Source organism: Colobus angolensis, unplaced genomic scaffold, assembly GCF_000951035.1.
Source record: "Colobus angolensis palliatus isolate OR3802 unplaced genomic scaffold, Cang.pa_1.0 Scaffold170, whole genome shotgun sequence".
In the NCBI taxonomy this organism is placed as follows: Eukaryota; Metazoa; Chordata; class Mammalia; order Primates; family Cercopithecidae; genus Colobus; species Colobus angolensis.
In genome coordinates, this window is record NW_012114822.1 from 699,321 (window position 1) to 724,579 (window position 25,259).

The following is a 25,259-nucleotide window of genomic DNA, read 5'->3' on the forward strand; positions in this document are numbered from 1 at the left end:
AGACCCTGTCTCAAAAAAAAAAAAAAAAAAATTCTGAAATAGAAGTAGAATAATTCAAGAGATTCATTTTCCTCAGTGCTTCTTCTAGAACAGTATAGACCCAAGGCCATGCTTGACTCAGTCTTGCTAGGAATTCCAGGGAAGGACGATGGAGGACACAGGACCTGTGGCTGACAGAAATTGCCCTGCAGAGCTGCTTTTAGGTGGGCCCAGGAGGAAGGTGCGGGCACGAGAGACTTGTCAGGTGCTGCCTTGAGTTCAATTTTAGATTGTCCTTGAAGTGAATGTGGTTGTTGCATCAGCTGAGAACTGTGCCCATGACTGGCATGTTGATGGCCAGCTGTTGCCCTCTGCCACTCAGGAATGCTGGTGACATGCCACTGCCATTCCTGCCCACAGCAGGAGACAGAAAGTTTAGCTGGGACTGGAAAACAAGTAACGTGACCTCTTTATTAGTAGCCTTCTGGAACAGGTAAGTAAGAGTGTACAGAAGAACTGTTAATTGTCTTTTAACTAGAGGGAGCAGAGAAAATGCCTTTAAAGCATCTGGTTGTGGTGTCACAGCCTTCTGATCCAGATAATATGTGACAAGAATTTTTAAGTGATATTCATCAGTTCAGATATTCATCACTCCTACCTGGAGTTAGCATATAACCGCTCATCTTTGCTGTTGCCTTAAGCAGATCTCACTTATCTCTTTATTTGCTGCTCTGTGAGAGCAGCACTGTTTAAATGATTGCTTGAGTTCCCAGGAGAGGATCCCTGCTCTTCTTATTTACGCCGCTTTAAGATGTAGGTGTTTTAGTACCTCATTGCATCCAGAGAAGCGTGTTCATTTTCTGAGCACATGAGCACATCTCTCTACCCCTATAGAGGGGACACATGACACAATTGACATTGTATCCTGCAAGAAAAAACTAGGGCAGCAGGAAGAGGATGCGCATGACTCAGGGAGAGATGCACCTGTGTGCATCCCAGCTTACACGTTCCCGATCACACAGTCTAGAGGGACAGAGGGACAGCCACGATGTGGAATAACCAGTAGAACCCCGACCTGAGGAGGCAGTGGACCCAAGGAGGCTTTGGGGTGATGCGGTTGATTGTACAACCTGTTCCCTATGCTCAGCATCAGAAACACAGATTCTTTCTAGCTTAATTCCTAGAGTCTTTAGACCTTCTTTCTGCTAAGAGAGTTTGTAATCTACACCACCAGTTTTCGTTCTGGGGTTGGTGACACGAGTGAGCCCCACATTATCATAAGTAAATGTTTTTGAAATTCGGCAATAGAATTCATTGTAGTAGGCATACATTTTTTATTTTATTTATTTATTTTTTGAGATGGAGTCTCGCTTTGTCACCCAGGCTGAAGTGCCAGTGGTACAATCTCAGCTCACTGCAACCTCCACCTCCCAGGCTCAAGCAATTCTCCTGCCTCAGCCTCCTGAGTAGCTGGGATTACAGGTGCGTGCCACCTCACCTGGCTAGTTTTTGTATTTTTAATAGAGACAAAGTTTCACCATGTTGGTCAGGCTGGTCTCAAACGCCTGACCTTGTAATCCACCCACCTCAGCCTCCCAAAGTGCTGGGATTACAAGTGTGAGCCACCACACCTAGCCGTTGGGCATAAATTTTAACATAAGTGTATGTTCTTCGATACGTTTAAGAGTGGAGTGATGGTGTCATAAAATTAAACAATGGGACATCGTAAGTCCCTTAAGCTGGACCTTTCCAATCTGTGCATCAAAGCTACAGACGGCTCACCAACCCTGTAGTACGTAGCCTGATATAGATTGGCAGGTGCCTTCTCTTGGTTTAGTTTTTATTCCTGCTGAAATGTTTAATGATCTTGTGTGTCCTCATTCTGTTGCCGATTATGTAAGAATAGAAGCTGGAGCTGGGCAGAGACAGGCTTCTTGGGTTGCATCAGTGAGCTGTGGGGCATTTATCTTTCTGCTGGTTCCAGTTGGGATCTCCAGACAGAATACTCTTCTCCTTGCCCAGTGCTTATCTTTCAGATTGTAAACTGGGCCCAGACACCATTATCGTTCACCATCTCTAACATTCCCTTATTCTTTGACTACATAAGGCACTGTAGTTTTAGGGGAAACATGACAGAGGAAGGATGTTGGTTGTATTAATCTTTCTTTGAAAGGTTTTATTCTTTTTTTTTTTATTCAGTCAGTTAAAATAGTCCTTTAAGGTGTACTTAGTTCTGAGTTTCTAGTCCTTTTCCCAGATAGAAAAGGATTTTTAAGAAAAAATGCTGTCACTTACTGAGCATGTGTGCCAGGTCCTTTTTGGCACTTTCATCCTCACCACAACCCTGTAAAGGAGGGAGCTCATGGCGAAGCAGCCCAGGTTTCTAGAATAAGGAGAGTCTCAAGGAGGTTCCTTAACCTTCCTGTGGTTGTTTTTCTCCACTTTTAAAATGAGGAAACAGGCCAAGAGAGGTTAGGGAATTTGCTCAAGGTCGTGCAGCCAGTGGCAGCCGTTCTCACTCAGAGTTCTGAGAGAGTTGAGCCTCAGAAGCCAGGCATCCATTGTATGTAATGTAGTTAACATCTTTCCTGTGCATCTAGAAAGGTACTTGTTATGTTCCATTTGTAGGAGAATTGAGAAAATATTGATAGTCACTTCATTTTAAGAACTCCAGTTGAAAAAGGCTAGACAGTCGATGCTTGTTCATTGTTTTTCTCCATTCTTCCCCAGCATGCACGTGCACACGCACACACACGCGTGCGGGCGGCTGAGCCAAGGCCTAAGCTGAGAATTGAGTTTCCTCATCCATGTGGAGGCACCTGTGCGTGCCACCTGGTTCTGAAGAAATTGGGATACTTGTGGGCACAAAGGTGGACCTGAGATCACTGGAGCCAAGCTGGTGGAAGCACTGACCACTGTGGTGGGTAGAGAGCTGTCATTACTGGTGCTTCAGGCCACAGCCTAGTAGGCTGTCCTTGTTCTGTTTCGTTGTCTTCTTTCCTTTCCTTTCCTCTTCTCTCTTCTCTCTTCTCTCTTCTCTCTTCTCTCTTCTCTCCTCCTCTTCTTCTCTTCTTCTCTTCTTCTCTTCTTCTCTTCTTCTCTTCTCTTCTCTTCTCTTCTCTTCTCTTCTCTTCTCTTCTCTTCTCTTCTCTTCTCTTCTCTTGTCTTTCTTGTCTTTTTTTTGAGATGGAGTCTCTCTCTGTCACCAGACTGGAGTAGTGCAGTGGCGTGATCTCAGCTCACTGCAACCTCTGCCTTCCAAGTTCAAGTGATTCTCTTGCCTCAGCCTCCCAAGTAACTGGGACTACAGGCCTGTGCCACCACGCCCAGCTAGTTTTTATACTTTTAGTAGAGACGGGGTTTCACTATGTTGAGCAGGCAGGTCTCGATCTCTTGACCTTGTGATCCACCTCCCTCAGCCTCCCAAAGTGCTGGGATTACAGGCATGAACCACCACACCTGGCCCATTCTGTTTTCTTGAGAGCCTAGCAGGATGGCTAGCTTGCAGGCATCATCCCAGAGCCTCTTGCTCTCTGCCTGTAGGAAGCCTCTGTTGTCTCCAGCGCACTGAAGGAACTTGGTGCTCACTGTCTCCTGCTTTTGAGCTTTGGTCCTGTGTTATTACTAATCCTTAGAGGAAGATTTTGACTATAACCACCTTCTTGAGTGCTCTTAAGGCAGGTCCAGAGGATTCTCACAGTGTGAAATGAGAAAACGCTCAGCCTCAGAAAAATGGAAGTTATTCTTTTAGTGCCAAAGTGTCATCGGACCAGAGTGCAGCTTGGTTAATTCAGGTTAAGACTTAGCCCCTGGAACCGTGTCGAGCCAAGGTTTGTGTGGTTCATCGTAGATTTGTAAAACAAAAAACACATGTGTTCTGCTAAATTCCAAGTGCACATTAGTGCATACGCGTATGTGCAGGAACACTACCCGTAAGACTCCTGTTCTCACTTCACACTTGTGTGTCCCCGGAGCTGGGGAAATCATTTTCATTTTTGAGAGTAACCTTAACTAATTAGATGGATCAAGGGACTCTCTGTTTTGTTTTTTATAATGTACAGATAAATTAAGGGAAATAATAATTATCTTGAAGAATTCTGATTCTCATAATTTTCCATCTATGTATATTTAGCTCAATTTTGAAATGGTTCACTGAAAGATTTCCAAGTTTCTTATCACTGAAACTGAAGTTATTTCACTTTTATGACTGTTAGTGACTTCTCTGTTTTATGTATTTCTGGTGCAGTATAATTCTCATACGTCTGTGTGTCTGTAATAGATCTCAGTTCAAATTAACATTTCCTGAGCACCCATCTTGTGCCAGGCACTCTCCTAATGATTGCTCAGGTTACAAGGTTTAGAGTGGCCACATCCCCTATTCACTTGCAGTTTACAGTCCAGTTGGAGGAAAGGGAGGAGGGGAATCAAGTTATAGACATAACTTGATATCCTGCAGGACTCAGTGATGTATGAGCCACAAAAAGGTCACAGCTGAGTGAGAGAGTTGGTAATCATGGAAACAGGCGCATCAGAAACTCGCTTCCTATGGGTCCGTAAAGAATGTGTATGAGGTGGTGTGGATGACAGCAGATAGAGCTGGCAGGGTGGGCCAGCATTAACCAGGAGAAGGCCTTCCAGGCGTCTGCACCCAAAGAGAGCCTGGGGTCAGAGGCAGGACATGTGGGAAAAACCATTGGTCCCTTTTACCCAGGGAAGGACTCAAGAAGCCAAATGTGGTAGGAGATGGAGGCTCCCAAGCCCTGGCAGACATTACAGCAGCACTGAGCACTTTCAGGACCAGGACCCCAAGGTCCAGCTCTGGAACACCCCTCTCTGCCCTGACTTTGATTCCTCTATTAGCAGAGGGGCTCCTAGGCCACGGGCTCAAGTCTGAAGTCACCTTAAAGAGAAATCTCTACCTTTCTGTTCTCCTTCATTGCTGAGGGTTTTGACTTGTATTGAAAAGTTTCTGAAGCTTTCTGCAGCTGGAAAGTCAAAAGCTTTTTTAAAAGCTTGAGTTTCCAACTGCAGAAAGCTTCAGAAACTTTTCTACACACATCTGCAGCTGGAAGCACAAGCTTTTAAAAAAAACCTCTTGATGGGCCAGGCTCGATGGCTTACGCCTGTAATCCCAGCACTTCAGGAGGCCAAGGTAGGCGGATCATGAGATCAGGAGTTTGAGACTATAGCCTGGCCAACATGGTAAAACCCCCTCTCTACTAAAAATACAAGAATTAGCCAGATGCAGTGGCACGTGCCTATAGTCCCAGCTATTCGGGAGGTTGAGGCAGGAGAATCGCTTAAACAGGAGGTGGAGGTTGCAGTGAGCTGAGACCATGTCACTGCACTCCAGCCTGAGCGACAGAGCAAAACTCTGTTTTAAAAAAGAAAAAAAAGACCAGGCGCAGTGGCTCACGCCTGTAATCCCAGCACTTTGGGAGGCCGAGGCGGGAGGATCACGATGTCAGGAAATCGAGACCATCCTGGCTAACACTGTGAAACCCCGTCTCTACTAAAAATACAAAAAGTTAGCCGGGCGTGGTGGCGGGCACCTGTAGTCCCAGCTACTCGGGAGGCTGAGGCAGGAGAATGGTGTGAACCTGGGAGGCGGAGGTTGCAGTCAGCCGAGATCGCGCCCCTGCACTCCAGCCTGGGCGACAGAGCGAGACTCCATCTCAAAAAAAAAAGAAAAAAGCTCTGACTTAATGGAAAGCTTGTTGACTTTTGGGAGTTGTTTCTTGGATCTAGGCTTGAACAGTGAGGACGCAGAGCTCATCGTCAGCACGGCTTGCTCTGAGTCTCTGTTAGGTGTTCTGATGCCAAGAGAGGCCTTTTGCCATGTGGGCATGAAGGAAAAAGTTACTTCCCAAGAGAGGGCCAAGGGCGCCTTTGCATCACAAACCAATCCCAGCATAAATGTGTGTGGGTGGGAGGGTTGGGGTTAGGGTGTGTCCTAGGAGCACAGTGACATACCTCCTCCTGCCACATGCCATGTCAGCCGTGAGGTGGGCGTTGGAGTGGGGTGACTGAGATCACCCATCGTGACAACAGTGGTGATTTGTCTCCAGAACAGGAGCTGCCACGATTTGATGCAGGCTAAGGTGTGCTGTGGTGAGTTGGTGGCATACGTGCTGCTGCGTTAGGTGAAGTGATCCCACCCAGCCCTAGAGACTTCCCTGCTACACGTTGTGTTTCAGAGGTCTAGGTTCATCTGGCATTCAAGTCGTGTGTGAAATGGAAAAGGAAGCTCCTGGCTCACCTCTGGGAAGTTAGCCCCATCATCTTTCCAAATTCCCTTTGGGGTAGGGAGCAGCTTCCTAGTCTCTAGACAGCGACCCCCTTGTGCCCCCTGTGGGCCCCCTATATGCCCCCAAGCGACCCCCTTGTGCCCCTATGGGCCATCTTTACAAACATGTACTTTCTTTTATAATACGTGAAAACTGTATAGGTATTAATGCAGATTTCTAAACAAGTTATTTCTCCAGGATGAATCCAATAAAACAGCGTCTTAACATGAAGTGACCTTTGTCCCTGTGGTCCAAAACTGTAGTAAAGTCCCTGCATTTCGGTAATATTTCCCACCTGGATATGGCAAGTGTGATAGTCGTTGAATGGGGTTTTCTGCTGATATGATTTGGACTCGCGTCTGTGCCCAAATCTCATGTCAAATATAAGGAGGGTGGGAGGTGATTGGATCATGGGGGTGATGCATAGCAGCCTGCATGGGGTGGCGCTGCCAGTCCCACACTTCCTGGGCCTCTTGAGGGAGAGCCAGCTGTCCTCTGTAAAGAACCTTTGAGGAGACTTAGACACGGACCAGGAGAGAATCCTCGTAGCCCATATGTCACAGTCACAGATTCGGAGACCTTGGCTGTTTCCATAAATTACACCCCAACTCCTGGTGGTTCCCGTCATGTGTGTTTTCTCAGCTGCAGTGTGCCTGTTGATGTGAGGAACCCAGGACAGTCTCTTGGAAACCCCTGGAACCACAGAGCTGTGGTGGTCAGAGAGCCTCACACATTTGCCTGTCCGTAAAGTGTGGGCTGCATGACCCTCCTTTCCCCGGTCGCAGCTGCATGGGAGGCTGTGCGGGGCGGGCACAGCCCCATGGAGCTGGGCTCTTGCCTGTGGAAACTGACCAGAATTAAGTGGTCAGAAACAGGCCTGCAGAGACTCTGGAGGGTTCTTCCTTTGTGTTCTGTTGGCAGCAGTTTTCCTTCCCATCTTGTGGTTCTCTTCCTTCCCCCGTGTCCCTTCATGCGAGCCAGCCGTCTTAAATCCACAGCATCTGAGAGCTGTTCTGGAGTTGGGCTGGTTCTCCTGGGTCAGAATGCAGCCGTCATGAGGGAACTGTGTGGCATTTGCCCTTTAGAGCTGCTAGGATAAGCTGCGAGGTTTGGCCCCACTTAAAGTAGAAAATTATGTGGCTGTTTTCCATCTTGCTCTACCCTTTGGCACCTGTTCTTCTCCCTCAGCAGACTGCATCTTCACTGCTGGCAGTTAGCTCCATGAGCCCCGTCTCACAGCCCAGGGCTTAGAGGTTCATTCCGCAGGCCTCACTTCCTCTGCTGGTTCCTCTCCTTTCCTCGAGGCTCACCATGAAGCCCTGTCCTTAGGCTTTTGTATTAGTCTGCTGTGGTTGCCGTGACAGAATACATAGACCGGGTGGCTTTAGCAACAGAGCTTATTTTCTTACAGTTCTGGAAGTTGGAAGTCGAAGACCAAAGTTCAGTAGGGTTGGTTCTCCTGAGGCCTCTCTCCTTGGCTGTAGATGCCATCTTGTCCCTGTGTCTTCCTGTGGTCTTCCTTCTGTGGGTGTCTGTGTCCTCATCTCTTCTTATAAGGACACCGGTCAGATTGGATTAGGGCTCACTCCATCTCATTTTCACATAATCACCTCTTGGAAGAGCCTATCTCCAGATAAAGTCACATTGAGAGGCCCTGGGGGTTAGAACTTCAACACAGGAATTTGAAGGACAACACAGTTCAGCCCATGCAGTTGCATAAAGACAGCTGCAGTCTCTCACCTTCCTTTCCATAGCTTCTTTGCTGGAAGGCTCTGTGGAAGAATGGCTCTAGAGCGGCCACACGTTTGAGACGAGAGCACAACGAAGCAGAGGCCTGGTTTGCGGGCTTGCCTGAATTTTTCTAAGATACTTGCCTTAGGTTAAGTCCACCATTCAGGTGAAAGATGAGACAGTTCACATCTTGAAGAGGGTACGGTACCGTGATTGTGTTTTGTGCTTTGAAGTGTGATTTTTGTTTCTGCTCCTTTTATGAACGGTAATACAGTGACAAAATTAGGTACCTTTCTCTTCCTTTCTTTGTATTGAGGAATTTTAAAATTCAACTTGCAGAAATGGATTATACATGATAATTTGCTGTGCATCCATAAAATCCATAAAATATAAGAAGCAGTGTTGTTAGAGTAGCTATTCTCATTTCCTGGCAGTCATTACATGCTTCCAATACAAAAACATTTTTCTCCTAACTATCTTTTCTGAGCTCAAAAATGGATTTCCCTCCAGCCCCTGTCATTCAGTTATCACCTCGGAAAATGCACAGATATAACTTATGATCCTTTTCAAACGTCCTGCGGCAGGCCTCGCTCTCTCCTTCATCATTCGTCCCGCTCCCGTCATTAAATGTTACATTGCTGATGTATATTTTATAGGGTGACCCTGACGGATGTCACTTTGATGCTGTGCAGGGATAATAAGATTGCACATATAATGAAAGGCCAATAAATAGAAAAATGTTGACGAGATAGAGAATGGTAGTTTTAACAGTTTTATGGCTTTCATTTTTTCTTTCGTCTCCCCCTTTGCTGGTAGAATTGTGGTTTTGAGAAAGGTGAGGTGGCGATAGAACCAACAGCAGTGAAATCCCGCGTGCCCTGTTTCTGAACTCTAATAAAATGAATTCAGGAAATAATGAAGTGTTCAGCTTGTGGGAAAGAATGGGAAAGAAAAGTGATGTCAACAAATGAATTCTTAGGGTTTGGGAGGCTCCACTGAGAAAACAAGATTTTTCTGGTATTAGTATTATTACACTTAAAATATTTACAGCCTATATTTAAACAAACAGTTCAGTAAAACAAGAAATAAACCTCCAAGAAGTTTAGAAATAAAAACGTCCAAGGGGGCCCTCGTGTATGGGTTCCATGTAAGTGAAATCATGTCAGAACTGCCTGGGGCTTCCAGGCCAGAAACCGGGGTGATTCCCCACCTGTGGTGGGAGTCTTTCAGCTCAGCCTGGGCTTTAGACTGTTTTGTAGTGGTCTCAATCTTTGCCATCAAATGAGTGGTTTCTAAATCTGTTATTTATTTTTAAATTATTTTAATTATTATTATTTTTTAGTTAAGTTGGAAGTTAGGAAGCCACTGTTAGCCCTTCCTCACTCAGCAGCTTTATTTACAAACAAGCAAGCAAACGAATAGTTATCTATTGCCTGATCAATGAATATAATTTTTTTTTAATAGATCTACTTGCAGTGGGTAGCAATAAGGTCATAGAGGTTCAGCAGACCCACCCTGGGGTCCCTCCAACACCTGTATGGTTTTGAGCCACAGTTCGGAGCCACTGATTTAAATATATACTTCTAGCTGGAAGCAGTTTGGAAAGATGCTTTGTATAGTAGGTATATGCAAACATCTTTTTGGGGGCAGAGCCCATATCTCTGTAGGGACTCTGCCTTGTCTACACTCAGGCATCACTGCTTTTAGATCAAGAGGCAGGTGAAGGCCACTTACTGGCACATTTCTGGGACATATGTCGCCTAGAGCCAAAAGTAGGCCAGAGGGCTTCTCCTGTATCACAAGCTGGTGGGTGGTGTGAGGTATGGTAAGTAGGTAGTGAGGTGGGGAGAGTTCATGGTTGTAGGCTCCCAGTGTCTGTCTCATGTCGTCATAGAGGTTGTTCTCGGTACAGGAAGCAGAAAGCGTTTCTATAGACATGTGCATAATTCTAAGTCTTCACTTACGGCTACCAAATGTGCTTCTGATTTGGATGCGCTTGAAGTTGCTTCAAGCAGGTGCAGTTCTGTAGTAGATGGGTGCTGGGGTGGGGGCTCTACCCTGAGCTGGGAAGGCTGGCGTCCTGTTGTTATCAGGATGCACAGGGATCTTTTGTGTTCTTCAGCCATAACTGCCGAAAGTCCAGGTGAAGATGCTATTGCGTTGAACTCCAGAGATTCCAGAGATCAAAGATAACCCAAATTTGCGCCCCTCGCTTAAAAAAATCTAGATGGCTATTTCCTGTTAGTGCATTAAACCATGATTGTCAGACTTTCTAGAGCAGCAGCACAGCAGAGTCTAAGGTTAAGGGTGTTTAGACTTCATTGAAACTGAACTTGGCCACATGGCTTCATGTCACTGTGCCTCAGTTGCCTCATTTGTAAAGCAGGGAAAATGAAAGTGTATCTATTTGGGTGTCTATGAAGATAAAATATAAATAAAGATGAAGATAAAGTATATATAAAAGATAATATGTATTAAGATATAAAAATATATGGCTAGCTTAGTTATCATTGTAGATTTCATAGCCAAGTAAAAGGTTGTTTGCTTGTTTAAAGGTTGTTTGCTTGTTTGTTTGTAAATAAAGCTGCTGAGTCAGGAAGCATTTTCAGGGGCTTCCGAAGCCACCAGTCCATGATACTCACCTTCAGAGCAGCCGCTTCCAAACGTCGGCACATGGATTGCATTTTCACTGGCCCATGAGAAATAAATGTAGCCATTTTTCATAACAGTAAATGTAATCAAAGAACTTTTTTTGTTTACCTTTTTGGAGATAAAATGTCATTTACAAAATAATGATGAGATCAGGAGGCAGTTACTTCTAATGACCTTACTTGGCAAAATAAAGTGATAATAATTCGGTATCCATTTCTCAAAAGTTTTATGCTTTTAATTTCAGGTGAATTTTAATTCTCCGAAAATAATCATTTCATCAGATGTTTACTGAATACCTATTCAAGATGTTGTCCTAGACCTGTGGGGTACTCCCAAATGAAATGAGCACGTACTTCGGCAAGTTGGGTGGGCCCATGTGTGGTTACAGTTCAGGGAAGCCTGTATGTGCCAGCACAGAGGCAGGAATGAAAAGGTGTAGGAGTGAAAACAGTATGATGCCGTCCAGCGGTGGGGGAGTGGAGTGAAGGGACGGCTTCATGGAGAAGAAGGCAGCAAATGTAATGAATTGAGTTCTGAGTGATGAAGAGGACTAGGGCCTGGACATGGAGGAGGTGGGGGTGTACGGGGCTCGGGGGCTCACCCCGCAGGCAGGAGAGCACTGAGGAACAGAAAACTGGCCATTGTGTTTGACATAAGCCAAAGGCCATGAGGCCGGGGAATATGGTAGAAAGGTCTTCCAGCAACACAGAGAAAGGCTCAGAAGAAGTAGTCAAGCAGCTGGGCCTTTGTTCCTTAGGCCCTGAGGAACCTTTGACAGTTTGGAGAAGAAGTGGCAAGGTACTAGCAGGGCTTTGCGAAGACTCAGTAGTCTGTATGCGGCAGGGGAGGGCCGGCCCAGGAAAAGCTGTGGCAGGACCTCAGGTCCAGACGTCTGAGTGGAGGTGGGGCCAGGGTGGGATCAGCAAGTGACTGAGCTCATCAACCAGAACAACACAGAGCTTAGGAAATGTCATTACAGTGTTCAGTGTTGGCAAAAATATTGAGCTCTTTCAGTTCCTTTGCACTGTACAAATGTAGTGGTAATAATTGTAAAAAAAAAAAAAAAATTTAACTGATTTTTTTTTTTTTTTTTTTTAATGTTTTGAAAAGGTGCCTGGGTAGGGAATGTCTCTGTGAGTGTCTTAGACTGGCCCCACCTATTTACAAGTTAAACCCACAAGACCTTCACGTACTTCCCCTTCCCTTTGCCTTTCCCCAGAAGAGGATCTGGAGGTGGCACCGAGGGACTGCCTTGCCTGGAGGCAGCTGCCTCCTCACTGTGGGCTTCCTCGTGGGTGGTGGTTTAGATCAGAGCCCTTCAGCCTCTTGAACGTAGGAGGCTGAGATTTCAGAATGCCACTTCTCTGCATGTGCCTTCAGGCAGATCATCATTTTCCCTGCTGCACTCGGAGACCACAGAGGTGATATTTAACGATTAGCAGCAGAGCCCGCTGACAGTGCCAGGCTCCTTTAGGGATTAGAGGATTTGGTTGGTTAACAAAAGAAGGAGCCCAGGAGAACAGTGCTTTAATTACCAGAGTTGTTACTGGAAGACAACCAGTTGCCTGCTGGAAAAAGATCTGTAGAAGGTGGCTGCTCCTGAATATCGCTGTTGGTTCTGCCCAGTGCCCGGCTTCCCACCTCAGATGTTCTGAACAGTTGTCAGATCCAGCCCTTGAATCGTTGGGGAGGGAAAGGAAAGAATGACTCGCTTAGGATTCCATGCCAGGAAATTTTCCAGCTCCGCTCAGCAGCAGCGTTGGAGCACTCCCGTTAGAGCAGCTCTTCAGCGGACAGCGTTGCATACCGGCTCTCAGGGCTAGAGCTCTTTCCTCATGGCCTGGCTCACTCTCTGGGCCGCTCTCTGGACCCGGATTTAGGAAGCAGCTCTACACCGTGTTTCTTTCTCCCTCTCTGCGCCTACATAATTTGAGGCCTTGTTTTTTATTATCTGTTGCTTGCTGGGATTTCTCCCTGAAAAAACATATCTTAATAAAAAGTTTTAGACCTCTCCACTTCATCCAGTAAGGAAGAGGTGGATTTCTTCATGCCTTTTGCATGGACTACCAAAGAAGGAGCCAGATGATAACTGTGGGGCATTTTTTCAAACAGAAGTTTTAGCAGGGGAACAACATTCTGATTCTGATTGCACTTTAGCACAGAGTTAAGGCATTGTATAGAGATTATTTAGCTGCTCCTTCTGTATTCATGTTAAAATATTTGTTTAGCCATAGGAACAGATAATCATGTGTCTTAAAGAATTAAAATGATTTCTTCTAAATGCTTACTTTTTCAAACTCTGAGATGGGATCAGTTGTGTACGAGGATGTGCACTCAGCAGCCCTGACCCTGGTGGCTCCTGTCCCATCACATAACTACAGTCTGCTCAGCTGACAGTGGCAGGTGGGCTTTGAGGACCTGTGCAATAGCTTCAGAAGGAAACTGTGTTTATAACCCTGTTACCCATGAGAAGGTTCCAGGCCTACCTCCTGATCCCCCATCTCTCAGACTGCCCCCTCCTTGTTAGTGGGCGATGAGTGGCCCAGAAAGGGTGCCCATTGGAAACTTTGGTGGTGAAAAAGAAAGGAACTGCAGCTGCCCTCACTAGTGGCACAAGGCCGGAGCCTGGGCACATGCGACGCTGCAGGGATCTGGTTTAGATGCCTGCCTGCGTGCATCTCCCCTCTGTCTCTGTGGACAAGGAGGCAGGAAACTGGTGTTCCAGGGCCTTCCTTAACATAGCTGTAAGGCCAGCAGTCCTCATCATTCTTTGCTGTCGGTCATAAAACCGTGTTGTGACAATGGAAGATTCTCACTGCTCACCATGCACTGAATTGAAAGGGAGTGTGTATATGGTTACTTACAAAGGACCGAGTCCTTCTTTGGCTTAATTTAAAACACACACACACACACACACGCACGCACACAAGACCTGATGGTAGGTGGCAGGCTGCAGACACCCTGGATGCCATGTGTGGGGGTCCCCAGACCTCATCTTCTATTGCACTCCCTCCTCTTCCTCAGGGAGTGTCCACACTTCTTGGGTGATGTGGTAATAATGATATAATTACCAAAAAAAGTGGGACTCAATCTTGGGTGTACCCTTATGCTCCTAATATGAGACAGCAGGAACCATTGATTTAACCTTCTCCTCCCTCCACGTCAGCCTCTCAGAGGATCTTGTCTGAGGAGTTTGTGCTGGGCTTGGGCAGAAGACAAGCTGGGCCCCATACTGGAAACAGGCATGCTTGCTACGAATGAGCCTTTTATATTCAAAATGCTTCCAGTGCCTTCCTCTTCAATAATCTGTTCTGCTTTTGCACTCCCCCATGCCCCTAAAGAGAGCAAACATGTAGTTTATCTTACTTTTTAAAAAAAAGAATTATTTTTGTTTAATTGGGCAGGACAGGTTGGAGGTTCTCTTCCCATAGCATTCCAGTGCCTGCGGGAAATTAAATAGCATTTGTGTTGGTGGATAGTGTTTCACTTTACCACATGCGTGCAGGTAAATTGACCTGTTGGAAAGCCTGGAAGGAGACCTGCTCACATCTGTGCACACACGCACATACACAGGGGCACCCACTTGGCCCCTGCATTGGGTCACCTATCGCTTAGCCAAGGTAAAGCAAAACTGGGCCTGGCCAGAACAGCAGAACCAGTATTAATACCTGAAATGGGTACAGGCAGCCTCCAGGAGGTAGGCAGCCCCAGCCCCTGTTGCTCCAGCCCAGATTGTCCAGGCAGCAGAGGGAGCTCTTAAAGACCTGCGCTGATGTCTTACGTTGTATGTGTGAACTTGATAGACTTGGCAGACTAACCCTGGAGGGGCAGAAGTAAAGTGGTGGCTAAGGAGGAGAAAGTGGTCTGAGCCCAGCAGGCCCCTGGATGGCAGGAGCCGCTACCGTTGAGCTGTCCCCCACTAGGCCCAGAGTCAGCTGACTCTGCGTCCTTAGCTTTTTCTTTCTCTCCTGAGGCCCTTCACCCAGATTGCCTGGTGCCAGGCAGCTTACTACTTCTTCCCTCTCTCTTCTTCCATGTGTGGCACTCCCTTCCCCTTGTTTTTCTTTTTATGGGAAATTAAAGGAACCTAATGGTGCTTATTTTCTTAATTCTGTCTTAGTGTATAGCCTGGAAAGATACCTCTGCTGGGAAGGACTCCTAAGTCCAGGAGCCAAGCTCCTGTCATTGCCAATGGCTTTTTGCATATGACCTGTGGGAAAAATTTAGCCCCCCACCGCCAATAGAAAAAGGAAAGGAGAGAGAATCTGCTAAATATAGCCCAGTGGATTTGAGCACTTCTCTTGGCAAGAGCTGGAGCCAGTAACTGTCAGTTGGAGATGACTTCGCCCCCTTCCTTTCCCATTTCTGCCCAGGCACTAAACCAGTTGAGTTCCTCATGCTGTGTGCAATTATAGCACCGGGACATAAGATATGTTGACTGTGAGACCTCGTTGTGAGATGAGGTGAGAGCATCGGGAGCAGAATGATCATTATAGGCCATTCATGTCGACAGCATTTATACCTCTGTGTTTGCTTGCAAGCAAAATCAGGAGCTAATTTGCAAGGCTGCCTTTGTGGAGCTGCCTTTTGATTAATGATTGCCTGTGTTAATGTTTCAGTAAGCTATTGATTTCTGCAACAGCTTTTGTTCCCTGAATTTATGTGCAGCAGGTCTCTGCAGCACACACTATGCATGTTTGATTAAAGTTCAATTGACTTCATTCCTGGCGAGGCCTCTAGCTGCTTCATTCCCTATTTGTAGAACCAGAGCTTTCCCCGACATGTTCTTTTGTTTGTGCTCAAGACCTTGCCACCCATGCAGTCACCAATATGCCATTTCCAATCCTAGACTCGCTCCATTCCAGTGTTGAATCCCTTGGTAGACATAACAGTGGTTGAGAGGCAGCTAATAAAACCTGGCCTGGATTTGTTGTTGTTTTTCGTCAGCTTTATTGACGTAAAATTGGTATGCCTGTCATGTGTGGTTTGAGTACCATAAAAATGCACCCACTTTAAGTACACAGTTTCGTGAGATTTGACCGCTGTATACATTTGTGTCAGTGACACCACATTCAACTTACAGAGCATTTTCTTCACACCCTGGAATGCTTGTCTGAGTTCTTTTAGTTTCTTGTCCCCTACCCTCCAGGCTCTCAGCAGCCACTAGTTCGGTTTTTGTGATTTCTGGAAAGGAGTCATGCAGCACCCACCGTCCCTGTCTGCCTGCTTTCATGCAGCATGGTGTCATTGAGAGTGACCCATGTCATTGCATGTGTCATTGGTCTGTGCCTTTTAATTCCCAAGCCGTAGTCCAGTGAATGTGGGGATACCATTGTTTGTTTATCCATTCTCCTGCTCGTGGGCCTTTAGGTCATTTCCAGTTTGGACTGTTAAAAATAGTTTCTGGCTGGGTGCGGTGGCTCACGCCTGTAATCCCAGCACTTTGGGAGGCTGAGGCGGGCGGATCACGAGGTCAGGAGATCGAGACCATCCTGGCGAACATGGTAAAACCCTGTCTCTACTAAAAATACAAAAAAAAATTAGCCGGGTGAGGTGGCGGGCGCCTGTAGTCCCAGCTACTCAGGAGGCTGAGACAGGAGAATGGCGTGAACCCGGGGGGGCAGAGCTTGCAGTGAGCGGAGATCGTGTCACTGCACTCCAGCCTGGGCAACAGAGTGAGACTCCATTTCAAAAAAAAAAAAAAATGAATAGTTTCTATGAATGGATCCGGGAAAGTCTTTGTGGGAGAATTTTTTTTTTCTTTTGAGTAAATAAGAGAAGAATTGCTGGGTTTTTGGTAGATATCATTGTTTAAGCATTCTGTATTTCCACCAGCGGTGTATGACAGTTCTGGTCAGTCCGTCACCTTCCTGAATTGTAAGTTTACCACTCTTACCACCTGTGACTTCACTGCTGTGGAGGACAGTCCTTTTGTCTGGTCATTTTCATCCTTGGCACTCAGATGGTGAAACCTATTCTGGACTCTGCTACTTCTTTAAGGGGTGTTACTTAAGTGTCAACAAAAAGTTGATGTTGATTTCAATGTTAGATTTCTTTCTTTTGTCTTGATTTTTTTCACTTGTTGTTAGAGAACAGTGGTGCCAGGAGCAAAGGTGTGAAAGTTGAGCCTCTTTTCTGTCTAGCATAGGGCAGTTTCTTACCCCACTGAACTCTGACTTCTTGTTTTTAAGTCTTATTTTTTTTAAAGAGCTGGGCTCTCGCCCTGTTGCCCAGGCTGGAGGGCAGTGAGTGGCACAGTCGTAGCTCACTGCAGCTCAGCTGTGAGCTACGTAGCTCAGCCTCCTGGGCTCAAGTGATCCTCCTGCCTCAGCTTCCTCAATAGCTGGTATTACAGGCACACACCACCATGCTGGGCTAGTTTTTTCAACTTTTTTGTAGAGATTGTTGCCCAGGCTTGTCTTGAACTCCTGGCCTCAAGCAATCCTCCTGCCTTGGTCTCCCAAGTAGCTGGGACTGCTGGTGCACACTACCATGCCCAGCTAATTTTTTTCTTTTCTTTTCTTTTCTTTCTTTTTTTTTTTTTTTTTTTTGACTAAGTCTCACTATGTTGCCCAGGCTGGTCTTGAACTCCTGGCCTCAAGTGATTCTCCTGCCTCAGCCTCCCAAAGTACTGGTATTACAGGCGTAAACTGCTGCGCCTGGCTTCTTCCCTTAACCTGGGATCTGAAACATACGTATTTGATAAATAGAAATAATTGATTATAACTGTGTGTAGCAATATTGCATTATAGACAAATGCTATTTAAAAAGGTCAGATTGCTGCTTTCTGACAGCCTTCAGGTAAGACTCGGAGGTACGGCAGAAGCTCAGGTACCACCTTCTTACTTGATTTTGATTTTTCTCTCCCATTTTTGTTCCCTTTTGTCTCCGATAGCTTTCCATTTCTTCTTACATCCCAAGGTTTTTTTTTTTTTTTTTTTCTTTTGAGGTGTGATATCGGCTCACTGCAAGCTCCGCCTCCTGGGTTCACGCCATTCTCTTGTCTCAGCCTCCTGAGTAGCTGGGAATACAGGTGCCCGCCACCATGCCCAGCCAATTTGTTGTATTTTTTTTTAGCTGAGACGGGGTTTCACCGTGTTAGCCAGGATGATCTCGATCTCCTGACCTCGTGATCCACCCACCTGAAGCCACATCCCAAGCTTTTATCATTGAGTAGCTCCTAAAATGACTTGAACTGAGGAAGTAGAAGGAACCACTGTGAGTTTTTTCTCATGCTTCTTTCAAGCTCTGGAATGGGCTGTGACTTACCACAGCACCAGTTGCCCTTTTGAGCTCATGAAGCACGACACTTGGACAGAGTATTGGAGTGGGACTGCTCCCTGCCTTGACTTCTCTTCCGTATTTTCTCAGAGGAAAACCAGACACAGGTCAGCGTTTCTGTCAGCAGTGACCTCATAATCCCCTAGCAGGATTTACAAATCCTCCCTCTAGCCAACACCTAGGAGCAGTATAGAGAAATGCATTTCCAAGTCTGGAAAGTGGGAAGTGAAAAGAGCCAGGAGGTTCACAGATGATGACCTTAGGGGCCAGGATGCTCATCCCCACTGGGACAGTTATAGCCCGCATTCCTAGACTAGCATGGGAGAGAGAAGCCAGTCAGCAATTCCAACGGCAGTATCTGCATTTCCCCTTATCATTCAGTTCCCATCTCATGGAACTGAGGGGTGGGCGCATGCACATACGTGTAGGGACATGAGTGTGCTTGTCCCGAGGTGGCTCCCTGGCCCCGCTGGCCTGGGGTTATGCTTCATCTGCTAGGTATTGGTGATCAGGAGTGATTTGTTAAGCGTTAAGTGCTTGAGGAGGTTGAGACACATCCAGTGCTCCAGGAGATCCGTGTGATGGGCTTTATAGGCCAGTCAGCCCTCCTTCAAGGCATTCCAGCTCTCCTTTAGAAAAATGTCCAGGCATAAGATGCAGCTGTGGGCAGTCAAGTATTAAATGCACAGGCACCCCCTGCCTTGTGGAAACCACTCCCCCACCTAAAATCTGCCCACTTCTCTTGTCACTGTGTTCTGAGGCCGTTTCCTCTGGGGGCGTTTTGGATGAAACCTGGTCTGATTGGGTGAGTTTGTCACGTGGCAGCTACATGTCTTTATTTGGTTTGTCTATTTTAGTCCTTCCAACACTAGTCTTTCCACCACCACCACCCCCCCACTTTCCCCTCTCTCTTTTTGGCTCCTCCATTCACAAGACAGTATTTGATGAGGCAAACTGGGGGTGCAGGTACCTCCAAGACGACTCCCAGCATCTAGTCGCCAAGCTAATAGACTTTCTACAGTGTTGATTTAATTAGAGGGGAACTGGGTGCTCTGTGCTGTCTCACTTGACTGTGATTTTTTTTTTTTTTTTTTTAGTTTTAGGTAAAGAGACTTTATCTTGAATGTTTAAGAAATCCTCTTTTGTGTGTAGGGTGAGACGGGCAGCCTGCAGCGCCCTGAGGGCTGGGAGTGCCCAAAGTGCCCTTTCTTTAAAAAGCTTACGTTTGCTGTATTTCCAAAAAGATGTCTTGCTTTTGTTTCTGCTGGGCCATGAAAAGACCTTGGATGTGTGACATTTCACCTTTGCATCAGCACCGCTGTGTCTGTCCTCTTGTAGTCTTTCTTTGCCAAGCCCAGTTCTTTGCCTCTGGACATCGTGCCGGCATGTCAGATGTGGGCCTTCAGATGGAGCCGGGTGGAGGCTGTGGAGCAGTTTCCTGAGCGTGAGGTCTCTGTTCTTCCCGACCTGCTTGGCCCTGATTCCTCACCACCTGGGCAGTTTGCTTTGGTTGGTTGGTTGTATCCGGGGGAGTCTTAACTGGCTGGGCATTTCCTTCTCACACCTGTGTGATTTCACTGGCATTGTTGTAAAGAAAGCATCACTGTGTTCACACACATGCACAGCCTCTGACATGTGCACACAGCTAGAATGTAAGCTCCTCGTGGGCAGGAATCTTCTCTCCTTTTCGTCTGTTGTGGATGATGTACCTCCCACGTGTACAACAGTGGTGGGGTCTGACATAGCAGACACCCAACAAGTACTTGTTCTTGGTGTCTGGAGGTCAAGCTATGCTGGACTGAGGAGGCAGACCCCGTTCATGCAGTCCATGCGCAGCTCAGTGGCTGTTTCTTGGACAAGCCCAGTTCTTCTCCCCACTCCAAGAGCGACTGGTCTTCATTCTTATCTCTGGTGCGGCTGTTACACACCCAGCTTTCCACTCTGGCAGAGAGGGTGCGGTGGGGCATGGAAAAGCCCTAGGCCCTCCCTCATAGTCAGCCCTTCTCTTTTGCAGGGGGAGCTGATCACCTTCTATTACTATTGGAAGAAGACCCCCGAAGCAGCCAGCTCCCGAGCCCATCGTAGGCACCGCAGGCAGGCCGTGTTCAGGAGGATTAAGACTCGCACTGCGTCCACACCCGTCAACACACCCTCCAGACCCCCATCCAGTGAATTCTGTGAGTAGGGGTCTTGGCACCACAGTGAGCGGAGGGGAGACTGTTCATAGGCAGCCTGTCCCACTCTGGGCCCATAGGAGCTGGTGGCTCCAGGAAACATGAGTGGGTGTGCACCCGTGTTCCAGTGCATGTGTGAAGCCTGACCTAAATATAGGCCTATGGTGGGGGTGGGGAGCAGGGTGAGGATTCAGGAGAGACTTTAGAACATTATTTGTACATTTAAATATTTCTCATAAACTCGACATCATCTTAGGTTTTTACAAAAAATATACATCTTGGCCTGGGATGTTTTTGGCCTTTTCCTGGGAAGGTTTTCCATTTGACAGATGATGTACTTGATGTCCTGTTTGAATTCTCATTGCACTTTTGGTTGTAATAAGATCAGATTAACACTTTCTTCTTTTTCCTCCTGCTTTACCAAGATCCTCTTTTTGGTCCCAGTATGATGCACAATCTAATGATGCTGGAGCCCACACCTTCTCACTCCTAAAAACTGGGATGTAGCAAAAATGCCTTATAGCTCTGTCCTGGCCTGGGACGCTGAAGCTGAGGGGCGCCTGTGTTGCTCATGCAGGCGACCAGAAATCACCTAGCAGGACTGGTGGGGGACACTCGGTGAAGATGGAATTTCTCAGGATTGCCTGGACGTATTAGGGAGGGGGGCAGCATGGGCGCACTTGTCCCAGTTCAGACTCACCCGTTACGGGCATCAGTGACAGGGCAGGCCCTTAAGTATGGCCCCTCACGCACAAGCCCTCTGTTCTGGTGACTGACACTGCGGAGCTCAAAGTGGTCCTTTACAGACACTGTCCCACCTCAGCTTGTGCATCCAGCCACTTTGGCTGGTGGCCAGAGCCTGCAGCAAGCCAGAGGTCACAGGGGACCCCCCCCCGCCTTGGCTGAGCATAATGGTGTCTTCCTCCACCCTCACTATGTGCCTGCCACGCCCAGTGGACCTGAGTTCAGCCAGTGAAGATGACTTCGACAGTGAGGACAGCGAGCAGGAGCTGAAGGGGTACGCCTGCCGCCACTGCTTCACCACCAGTAAGTGGCCTCGTCACACCCCTGGGCTGGGGCGGGGGCACAAGCACTTCTGTGTTCTGAACATTTCATGCATCCATCTGGAAACCTGCCAGGGACAGTACTTGATTTGACATTCGCATTGTGCTTCGGGATTAGAGAAAGTTAGAAATGTTTAGTTTACTTTACTCCCCTGCTTGGCAGTCGGTATGGAATACTGACTGGTAGGCAGGACAAGCTGAGTGGGATCGGGGGTTGACACTGGTTCCTAGGAGCTTGCTGCCAGCTTTTCCTGGGCACCCCAAGATGAAGTGGGCAGCAGATGCTTCTGAATCCCTCTCCTCCTGGCCCTGGGGGAGCAGGGCAGCACTAGCTCTGGGGTGTTGGGCCCAGGGCTGCATGGTGCTGGTGGCATCAAGTTTGGGTAGAGCCCACAGAAGGACCCCTCTGCCCAGACATCCGCAGGGAGAGGGAGGGTTTCCAAGGCTGGCTCCCGCCACTTCCCTCCCACAGCCTCCAAAGATTGGCACCACGGAGGCCGGGAGAACATCCTGCTTTGCACCGACTGTCGCATCCACTTCAAGAAATACGGCGAGCTCCCACCCATTGAGAAGCCTGTGGATCCACCACCGTTTATGTTCAAACCTGTCAAGGAAGAGGATGATGGGCTCAGTGGGAAGCATAGCATGAGGACACGGCGGAGTCGGGGCTCGGTGAGTCCCCTGGGGCCATGGGGCTCCTGGCAGCTTCCTCAGTTTCCTGGGATGTGTTGAGGCTTTGAGCCTTTGAGCCTACCAGGGGGAGGAAGCGAAAGTTTACCAGACAAAGCCCTGGAGGGGAGCTGCTTTGCCCGAGGCAAGGCAGTAGCTTGCCTGTGGGCTGGGAAGAGCGCGCTGTTCTCTCCTTCGAGGGGCCCCTGGGCGGCATGCTGCCCTGGGTTTTATAGCAAGCTCTTAGCTTCTGGCTCAGTGCAGGCTCTCCAAGGCCCTTGGAGCTTCTTGCAGTGTCAATTCCATTGTAGCAAATCTCTGCTTTTAAATTTGCAGGCTCTTTTGTGTTAGGGTGTTTATGGTTTTTTTTAAATGTTTGATCTCATTTTGGAAACTTGTGGTACATTTCTCTGCTCACTGCATAGCTCCTCCCATAGAGAGACTTTGTTTTCTAGGTTGGAAATGTGCCAGAGACTTTGGGAGAGGCTTTTTCCAGGTTTGGGGCTGAGGGTACTGACAGAGTCTTTCCCTTGAGCCTCCCCTATGGCTCCTTCAGGCAGATGGGTGGGACCTTCCTCTGCCCCTTGTATGCTGTCAGGGCTGGCCCGCCCCCGCTCACTCAGAAGGGAGCGGTCCACTAGCCAGAACCATTGTCTCCTGATCTCTTCGGAGCTCTCATGGCTTTGCAGAAACATGCTGAAGCCCTCTGCGGCTTGGGGAGCTGAGCTGCTTTATTTGACAGCTTCATCTCTTTCGGTCACTTCCTGTCCTGTTAGATTAAATCCACAAGTGTTTGATTTCATTTGGTTTGGTTGGGAGAACGGACGATTATGAGGAATAAACAGAAAGGGTAGGGTGCTTTAAAGATGGCCCCAGTCAACTTTCTGCCGCTCAGAAAGCGTGGTTCATTTCCAGCACACGTTGTTCAGGACAGTCCCTTGGGATGAGTGCTTTAGGTTTGAGAACCGCTTTCTGGCATGAGCCCACCCATTTCCCCACCTCTTCCCTGAGCTACACACGGACCTTCAAGCAGCCAGCGACGGGCAGGGCAGCCTGTTGTTTGCCAGGGTCTAGGATTTGCTAAGAGGCTGGTAGGGTGTGCTCTTCAGGCTCCTTCCTGTGGGTTGGGCTCAGGTGGGCCCACATGGGGACCGGGAATCTGTGTCATCAGTCTTCGGTTTGGGTGGGCAGATGTCGACACTACGCAGTGGTCGGAAGAAGCAGCCAGCCAGCCCTGATGGTCGCACCTCACCCATCAATGAAGACATCCGCTCCAGCGGCCGGAACTCCCCCAGCGCTGCCAGCACCTCCAGCAATGACAGTAAAGCAGAGACAGTGAAGAAGTTGGCCAAGGTCAGGTGCTGGGGGAATAGTAGGGGCCATTCTGTCCCTCTCTCCCGTTAAAACTGGGTTGCTGGCGTTCGTGATCAGCTCCCTCAGACACAAGGATGCAGCTCAACATTGTCCTGGCCTAGGGGCTTCAGACTGAAGGCTGGGGGCCTAGAGAAAGGGGCTCCAGCACCAACCCTTGGGGGCCACCTCTGCCTCACATTTCCCAAGTTCTCAAAGGTAGAGAGTGTGGGGAGTGGTTAGAACGGCTCCCTCCAGAGCCAAGTGCAGTCCTCCCTTGGTATCTTCTGGAGGTTGGCTCCAGAGCCTCCACCGCCCAGGATACCAAAATCCACGGGTGCTCAAATCTCATATACGTTGACACAGTGTTTTGCACATAACCAATCACATCCTCCTGTAGACTCTAAATCATCCCTAGGTTACTTCTACTGCCCAGTACAATGTAAACGCAGTAAACAGTGGTTCCACTGCCTTGGTTAGGAGACAATGACAAGAAAACACTGTGCGCATGTTCAGTGTGGATGTAACCGTCATAGTCCTGCCTCCATTTTCAATCCACGGTTGCTTGAATCTGAGGATGCAAACCCACAGATGCGGAGGGCTGGCTGTCATTCCCACCCCCAGATACGTGTTCCTTCTTGGCCCTAGTTGACCCTTCTAGAGCTTTTTGCTCCTGGAGATGGAACTCAGAATGAGGGAGCAAAATAAACTGTCGTCATTTCCCTGCTGAGGCTGATGGGATAGCCTCCCTTGGCCTGATTGCTCCTTGTGGGCTTTCCCCTGCAGAAGGTGAAGGAGGAAGCCTCTTCCCCTCTTAAGAGTACCAAACGCCAGCGGGAGAAGGTGGCCTCTGATACGGAGGAGGCTGACAGGACCAGCTCCAAGAAGACAAAAACGCAGGTGAGGTTGGCCGCTGAGCCTTGCTGAGTTAAGCTAATGCTTCTTCAGAAGCCCCCAGCCGGGGTTCTCCCTAGTCGGTGGCCATGCCCTGTCTCCTAGCGTGGGGCTAGAGTGGCCCTTGACACTGGCTGGGTTGGGGCACGACCTGTGGTCCTGGAGCCAAGCTTGCTACTTCATCTGCGCAAACCCTTACTGTGTGTCCGGCGCTGGCGGTGCCCTCCTGGGACTTCCATCCTTCCCTTCTCCGACTTCAGGAGATCAGCCGGCCCAACTCGCCATCTGAAGGTGAGGGAGAGAGTTCAGACAGTCGCAGCGTCAACGATGAGGGTAGCAGTGACCCCAAAGACATCGACCAGGACAATCGCAGCACGTCCCCAAGCATCCCCAGCCCCCAGGACAATGAGAGTGACTCGGACTCGTCAGCCCAGCAGCAGATGCTGCAGGCCCAGCCCCCAGCCTTGCAGGCTCCCACTGGGGCCACCCCAGCTCCCTCCTCAGCTCCTCCAGGGACCCCTCAGCTGCCTGCGCCGGGGCCCACGCCCTCTGCCACTGCAGTTCCCCCGCAGGGCTCCCCCACGGCCTCCCAGGCCCCTAACCAGCCACAGGCTCCCACAGTGCCTGTTCCGCACACCCACATCCAACAGGCACCGGCCCTGCACCCCCAGCGGCCGCCCTCACCGCATCCCCCGCCACATCCCTCGCCGCACCCCCCTCTGCAGCCTCTGACTGGGTCGACAGGCCAGCCCTCTGCACCCTCTCATGTCCAGCCCACCCTGCACGGTCAGGGCCCACCTGGCCCTCACAGTCTGCAGACTGGGCCCCTGCTGCAGCACCCAGGCCCCCCACAGCCCTTTGGCCTCCCTCCCCAGGCCTCCCAAGGCCAGGCCCCTCTGGGAGCCTCCCCAGCAGCAGCGCACCCTCACACCTCCCTGCAGCTGCCAGCCTCTCAGTCGGCACTGCAGTCCCAACAGCCTCCACGGGAGCAGCCCCTGCCGCCAGCACCCTTGGCCATGCCCCACATCAAGCCCCCGCCCACCACTCCCATCCCCCAGCTGCCGGCGCCACAGGCCCACAAGCACCCTCCCCACCTCTCAGGGCCCTCGCCCTTCTCCATGAATGCCAACCTGCCGCCCCCTCCAGCCCTGAAGCCCCTGAGCTCCCTGTCCACACAC

General features: G+C 48.8%; 1 protein-coding gene and 1 long non-coding RNA gene across 2 annotated transcripts in view; both read left to right on the plus strand.

The window, feature by feature from the left end:
• RERE (arginine-glutamic acid dipeptide (RE) repeats) overlaps positions 1-25,259 on the plus strand; it is a 483,164-nt gene that overhangs the window by 449,656 nt on the left and 8,249 nt on the right. Inside the window, exons 13-18 of the mRNA XM_011938300.1 lie at positions 19,945-20,107; positions 21,059-21,151; positions 21,641-21,840; positions 23,029-23,190; positions 23,974-24,087; positions 24,342-25,259. Of these exons, the coding sequence (XP_011793690.1) occupies positions 19,945-20,107; positions 21,059-21,151; positions 21,641-21,840; positions 23,029-23,190; positions 23,974-24,087; positions 24,342-25,259 (1,650 nt within the window). The remainder of the gene's footprint in view (positions 1-19,944; positions 20,108-21,058; positions 21,152-21,640; positions 21,841-23,028; positions 23,191-23,973; positions 24,088-24,341) is intronic.
• LOC105509143 lies at positions 3,909-5,360 on the plus strand. Its single transcript, XR_001001392.1, has 2 exons — positions 3,909-4,971; positions 5,052-5,360. It is a non-coding gene; the product is annotated as an uncharacterized LOC105509143 (long non-coding RNA).